Consider the following 7,036-nt stretch of genomic DNA (forward strand, 5'->3'; position numbering starts at 1 on the left):
ATAAGCACATAAAAACTTAATACTTATAATACAATAAGATTTTTAATAATGAATATTCACCCCTATTTTACAATGAATATTATTAATTTGTAAATAAGCTTTCCTACAATACTATTGACAAATACTATGGATTATCAATATCACAAGCCCAAAAACCATAACTCATTTCACAATCAAAATATTTTATAAATATTTTATTCTAATTTAATTTTATAACATTTTTTAATTAAATCTAAAAGCAAAATGGTTACAATTACTTATTAAACATATCTAAACCTCCTATCCTCACTACTATTAAAAATAATAAGTCGATATTCCATTGAAATTAAATCAAGGTCTCTAATAAAATGAAAACTCATAAAAATGTGAAATTTATATAATATACAATATATTATTAAGAATCTAGGGATCTAACAAGTTGTAAGAGGAATCAAATCTATCTAGGTGCAAATCTTTCTAGATGCTTTGCACTCAAAAAGAAGTTTGAATCCTGAAAGATTCAATCCCTCTGGGAGCTTGAAAGATCTAGATTTAAGATGGATCTATGATAATTTTAATTTAATAATTACAATAATATATTTATTAACTTTAAATAAAAAATATTTTATCTTTTTAATTAAATTGATTAATTAAAAAAATATCATATGAACATATATCATATGGTTCCTATTAATATTTAATGATATTGACCCATATCTATTTTATAAATCTTAATGGTAAAATCTCCATAATGGAGAATCTTGTAATATTTGAATAATAATAATTAATTTTTATCATTTTTATAAAAAATAAATAAATTTAAAATCAGGTATCATGAAGCAAATAAGTGACTTTATACGCGTACAGGGTGGTAGAAGGTATTATACGGCAGCATTATCGTATTATTTTACCGTATATTGAATCACATGTATTCACAAGCTGCGTGGGCATTTAAATTCACGGAACAGGCCAGACATTGTGGGCACTTTACATTTCTTTTGATTGATTCGTTGGATTTAACTGGAGCGGATTTTGTATGCAGTTGAGACCAGTTTTATGGGGTGTCAGCTGGCCACGACAGACCACTAGATTGCCTTTGCCTTTCTGTGCTCATCATCTGCCTGAGAGGGAATGAAAAATATTTGCATGTTTATGAGAACCCATCTGGTTTAATTTAATGTTTAAGCATGGTAAGTGTTGCAGAGTGGAAGGATTTTCCTAAAGGCCTCAGGGTTCTGGTGTTGGATGAGGACTCTGAGGCAGCTGCTGAAACTAAGTCCAGACTGGAAGGCTTTGAATACGTTGGTAAGTTTGATTAAAATCCTTAATGACACGTAAGCATTGGCAGAAGCACAATGGAGTGAGTTTCTATGTACAGGACTTCTTAAACATGGGGTCTTGTTTGGAAATATCAATCCTGGAACTGGATTCAGAGGTTTGGAATTCTTTTATTGTTACTCTACTGATCAAACAATTTTCATGAGATCTCCAGAATTTTGTAATGATTTTGCAACATGGTGTTGCATTTGAGGTCTTATATCTCTGGATTAACTTTATCCAAACTGGAGCATGGAATGCTTTTCTGCAATGGCAGAGAACTTGGGGAGTAACAAGCTGGATAGTGCTATGCTGGGTAGTATAGAAGAGTAACATAGTTGATAATGTGATAATGCTATGTTGGACCAACAAGCTATTAGGCAGTCGCTGGCCCATGGCAATTAATGATCTCAAAGTCTCATGGACCCATTTCATTTCCAAGTATAGAACAGGTCCTACAACAGGATCTGAAACTTATTGTCAGTGTCCTACTCTTTACTAGGCGGGGAGGTTGGGTTTGAAGTTGAGGAGTTGATTCTACCAATATGTTAAAAGTTCCAAACAACTTGATGGGTTGATCCATCAACTCCTTTTGTGAGTGTATAATTATGCATTAGACGTATTGAAAATGAACATTAGTACAGATTCATCAGATTCATTTAAACCAGAGTTTGTTATAGTTCTAACTGTTGAGAAACTCAAGAATGCATATTTAGAATTCACACAGATAGCTTATATATCAAATTTTAGAAATCCAAATATGCAACCCTGAGCTTCCCAGTCACAGACTAAATATATATTAGACTGAGTTCATATGGGTTCGTGCCAGTGACATCTAGGCACATTCTATAACCCAAATATGTCACACTAAACAGAAAGAAGATAATCAGGAAACAATGAGATTCATATTTCAGGAATTTGATACGCCTGTATAGGCTTGTAACCCACGGATAAACATTGCTACAACACATTTTTTCTCTATGTATTTTCATTCAATTCCACTGTTGTCATTTTTCGCATAATCTTCCTTCATAGGCCAAGATCTATTATATTTATACTGTAGGAGGAGGTTTGTAGTTCTCTAATATCGGTTCTTGCTGGGATTTTTATCTTTTGAAACAGTTACAGATCTGTGTAAATAATAAGCCTGGTACTTGCTTCCTTTTTTCCTTCACTAGGGTTCTCCTTTTGTTCTTTGAAATTTTCTGCATATGCATGTGGAGATGTTGTTGATCAAGTTTTGGTGATGGCCTGAGGCAGTTTCCACCTTCTCCAACGAAACAGAGGCATTGGCTGTGCTTGCAAATGAGACGAATTCATTCCATGTTGCTTTGGTTGAGGTAGATTTATTGGGCCTTTTGTTTTGATGACAGTCTTTCTGTCCATTAAATAGCAACTACTTAGTTTCCTAACAATACTCTATATTCTATGAGCTCTGAGGCCTGGTTGTGATCTAATCCTCTTGGTTGTAGGTGAGCACAGGTAACAGCTGTGGCGGTTTTAGGTTCCTACAGACTGCCTGCAATATACCAACCGTTAGTAAGTATTATAGGGATCAATTGATGGGATTAGAGGGATGCCCCTTTTAATCTGTCTTTCATGTTTTGTCTGTCCATCATCATTAGCTTTGGAGCTGTTTTTTTATTGTCATGCAGTGATGTCAAACAGGAGCTGCCTGAGCACAACGATGAAGTGCATAGCAGTGAGTTTCTTCCTTTTATTTAGATGGTACCTGCTTGGGTACTAGCTTTTGTTTTTCCACTTTCAGCCTCTGCTAAGTTTAATCTGTGTGCTAAATGAACTCAATACTTCATTCAGCTGGGAGCATCAGAGTTCCTACAGAAACCAATATCTGAGGACAAGCTCAAAAATATTTGGCAACATGTGGTTCACAAGGTTTGTGTTTTTTACTTGATAACTTCGACAAATGGACTCTGCTATTTCCATTAGATATGAGGCGTTAGTACATAATTTTTATGTTAATGATTAGTGGGTAAGTGAAAAGGGATTGGTACTTCCTATTAATATAATAATAAATTGATTTGGAAGTGAGTATCTTTTCTTTCTTAGGTCTCTCCTTCTCTTTGGATATAAAATTGTTTTATTCTTCTGACATAGAATTTGAAAGATCCAAGTCATAATCGCAGTATGTGTGCAGGCATTCAGTGAGAGTGGCACTGTGCTTTCAGAGTCTCTTAAACCAGTTAAAGCAACGATTGTATCCATGCTTCAACTGGGGCACGAGCATGATAATGTTAAGAGTAAAAGCTCTCAAAATGGAGATTCATTTGTTGGAAACAAAGTTGAGGCCGGTGCTCTACATAAGGTACAGTCTTGCATGCCAACTCGCACAGATTCTATAAAACAAGAGTCAAGCATTGAACCCTGTAATAGTGAGAAATTTCCAGCTCCATCTACTCCTCAACTAGAACAAGGAGGTAGATCTCCCTGTGAGGAGGATAAAACACTTAGATTAGACGATGCCACAAACTTAATGGTTGGACCAGCGCATCATGACACTAATTGTGGGGATGAAACTATAAGAGAAGTGAGATTAGATGCTGAAGCAACATCAACCTGGTCATCTCAAGTCGATAGCCCAGCATCTGTAAAGAAAGAAAGTCAAGACATGTATAGAATATCACTGAAAGCAAGAATTAGTACCCAATCTGGGGTGGAACCTGCTGATTTAACAAGGGACCAGTTAGGGAATGGAATTACTTCTAGGGGTACCAGTTTACACTCCGGGCAGGAGACTGCAGATGTGCATGTAGTTAGTGCTTCTGGTATTACAGAAGAGGAAGTGGGTTCTGCTGAAGGTTCAAAGAGTGACGATGAGAATATTGAGACAGAAGCTATATTGTCTTCTTATGTTTGTAATGAAGAGAATGTAGATTCCAGTACGGAAAATATCAAGGAAAAAAAGAATAGCGCAGAGCATGGTTGCAAAAAGTCGAATATTTCTTCTAGCAAGAAAAAGTTTAAGGTAAGGCATAGCAAGAAAAAGTTTAAGGTAAGACCGCGATGTGAACTGTATATGCCAATTATTGAAGGGCATTTCTACGACGTGTGCACTGTGGACTAAATGTGTTTCTATCTGTAGGTAGAATGGACAATGGACCTGCATCGGCGTTTTGTGCAAGCAGTGGAGCAACTTGGAGTTGATCAGGCAATCCCTTCAAGAATTTTGGACCTTATGAAAGTGGATGGCTTAACTCGGCATAATGTTGCTAGCCACTTACAGGTTAGTCATTCTTTTAGCAGGGAGTAAATGTTCAGAAATTTTTCGAAGTGGACCCTTTGACGATCAGATTCCTTGAATTGCCTTTTTACCAGAATATATCATAATGTTTATATGTGCAATTTGCTGTATGATACGTTTCTCTCTATGAAAAGCAAAAGGTGTTCTGCAGGTTGGGGAAATTATATTATAAACATTATTTTTTTATTGCTCCATGGATTTGATTGGTAAACAACAAAACCATACAACTGGCATAAATAACAATACAACAAAGGGAACCTCAATGTTTCTGATATTCTACTTATAAAGTAGAAAGTTGTCCATTATAAGTGCCATATTCTTTGAGGATGCTGTTGAGCAATGGTTCATTTTGATGACATACCAAGGATATGATATGCAGAAATATCGTTCTCACAGAAGGCACATTTTGCCAAGGGATGATGAACTTGCAAGCAGGCGATATTGGCAGCATTTTGACCCTGCCTGGACTAGAACTAAGCAAGATGAATCTTGGAGTCGTACAGGGAATCCTGCTTCTGGACCAATTCTTGCATATTCACCAGTTCAGTTACATTCTACACCACATGGGACTCCTGTGGGCCCACCTCTTCATGTTTGGGGACATCCCACTATAGATCAGTCAGGTAGTCACATGTGGCAGCAACTTCAAGTGGGGACTCCTACTACATGGCAAGCACAAGATGGTTCTTTCTGGAAACATCCAGGGGTATAGTTTCAACTTTCAACTAGGCTGTTTTCTATTCTTTTCTTCCGTTTCATGTTTGAATCTGGTATATTTTGTCATATTAATTATGTATTGATACAAAATAGCAACTGATACGACTTCTTGCAGGTATATGCTGATGCTTGGGGTTGCCCCACAGTTGGGATGCCATTCTACCCCCAACCCATGATGGTAAGTACTTGTACTTGTGTGTAATTTTGGAATTTTAGCACTATTTGCATGCACTGTTGATAGTAATCTTTCCTGGTATGAAACAGAAGCTACCTTCAAATCATGGTCACAGATCAACCCCAAAGCCAAATTCAACAATACAGGGTGTTTCTGTCCAATATCCTGCAACTCTTGATCCACTTAATGAATCTCTTTTATGGGAAAAATCCATTAACGAGCACCCGGTAAACCTATTAGCCACTTAGTCTCTAACGACATAACAATGTTCTGTGTATCATTGCATTAACCATTTCTCTTGATTTTTTTTTCAGATTGATTACTGATTAAGTCTGTTGTGTTCTAAAAAGGAGAAATGGCAGTTTACTGATTTCATTAATTGATGGATTTATCTTCTATTCTGTGCAGCCAAAGGAGGTAATTGATGAAGCTTTTAAAGAGGCTTTAAATAACCCTTGGACACCTCTTCCTCTGGGCCTTAAACCTCCATCAATGGAGAGTGTTATGGCAGAGCTCCAGAGGCAAGGCATTAATAAAATTCCACCCCCTGCTTCATAAGCAGTCATTAGCATGCAGATGGAAAGTCAAACAGTTTGGAATGAAATGGGAATATAACCAATAACAAGTCTTCCCTGTCAGATCAGAATTGATCCTTTGCTGCGTGCTTGTACATTTCTGCATTTCAATGCTACAGAATTTCTCCTTGCCTCTCTGCAAAAAGTGCTAATTTTTGCTGAGAGAGATTATATGCACCTTACATGGTCCAACCTTTTATCAAGGCAGTCATTGAGGAATGCATCAAGTGAAGGAAAAACAAGCTCTGCAAAGGAAACATTTGTAAGATCTCGGCCTAAGCACTCCCTGCAACATCATGTTAGAGGCCTCTGAAGCCACTGGTTGAGAGTATCATGTTAGGCTATAGAGGTGTTTAGAGCTACCTGGTTAAGAGTGTGCTTCTTGGCATTGATCATTGAACCAGTGTGCTTTTTGCATGGCCTATTTCTCAAGTGTTGAATTTTGAATTTTATTTTCCAAACTTTCGTTGAATAGTTTATACTGGGCAAGCCTACAAAGCCCACTATTTCAGTGATTTGCAATGGAGGGCCAAAATATTAATATTCAACCTTTGGAGTTATTTCTCCAATTTTAATTCTCAATTCTCATGTTTTAGCGTTTTTAATTTTTTCCTAATATTTAATTATGGATATTTAATTTTTTCTTTAATATTTAATTAGGTTAACAAAGTGTATTTATTTTGGAATGTGGATTTTATAATTTTAATTTAATTATCAATAACTGTTAAATAGATTATAAGGATTTAATTTCCATTGAATATTCTAGAATATTTTAAACAGTATTCACAAGTTAAAGGTTGAGATTTATCTTCAAAATAACTATGTTTTTTAAGTTAAATTGATTAATTAAAAAAAATGTCATATAAGTTATGATTTTTCTGGGCATATGGTATTGATAAGCCATGATATTGTAACAAAGTCTATTTACAAATTTAAAATCCCATCATAAAATGGGATGAATGTCCATAGTTAAGAATATTGTTACATAATTTTTTAAATGTATATATGTTT

General features: G+C 35.7%; 1 protein-coding gene across 4 annotated transcripts; it reads left to right on the top strand.

Moving 5' to 3' along the window:
• Window positions 1–957: 957 nt before the first annotated feature.
• LOC149185254 (two-component response regulator-like APRR2) lies at window positions 958–6,607 on the top strand. Of its 4 annotated transcripts, none has more exons than XM_089417858.1 (11): window positions 958–1,284; window positions 2,557–2,636; window positions 2,769–2,835; window positions 2,952–2,998; window positions 3,115–3,192; window positions 3,455–4,282; window positions 4,400–4,540; window positions 4,938–5,264; window positions 5,391–5,453; window positions 5,540–5,677; window positions 5,859–6,607. In XM_089417858.1, exons 1-11 carry the CDS (start codon window positions 1,167–1,169, stop codon window positions 6,006–6,008), a joined length of 2,037 nt encoding a protein of 678 aa, XP_089273984.1. In that variant the 5' UTR covers window positions 958–1,166; the 3' UTR covers window positions 6,009–6,607. The 4 variants fall into 4 exon arrangements, with proteins under 4 accessions (XP_089273984.1, XP_089273985.1, XP_089273987.1 ...); XM_089417859.1 differs by having other exon boundaries at window positions 5,543–5,677; XM_089417861.1 differs by having other exon boundaries at window positions 3,455–3,622.
• Window positions 6,608–7,036: the final 429 nt, after the last annotated feature.

This window comes from Pinus tabuliformis, chromosome 3_2 (genome assembly GCF_031772625.1).
Source record: "Pinus tabuliformis cultivar Carrire ecotype Pingquan chromosome 3_2, CPIR1, whole genome shotgun sequence".
In the NCBI taxonomy this organism is placed as follows: domain Eukaryota; kingdom Viridiplantae; phylum Streptophyta; class Pinopsida; order Pinales; family Pinaceae; genus Pinus; species Pinus tabuliformis.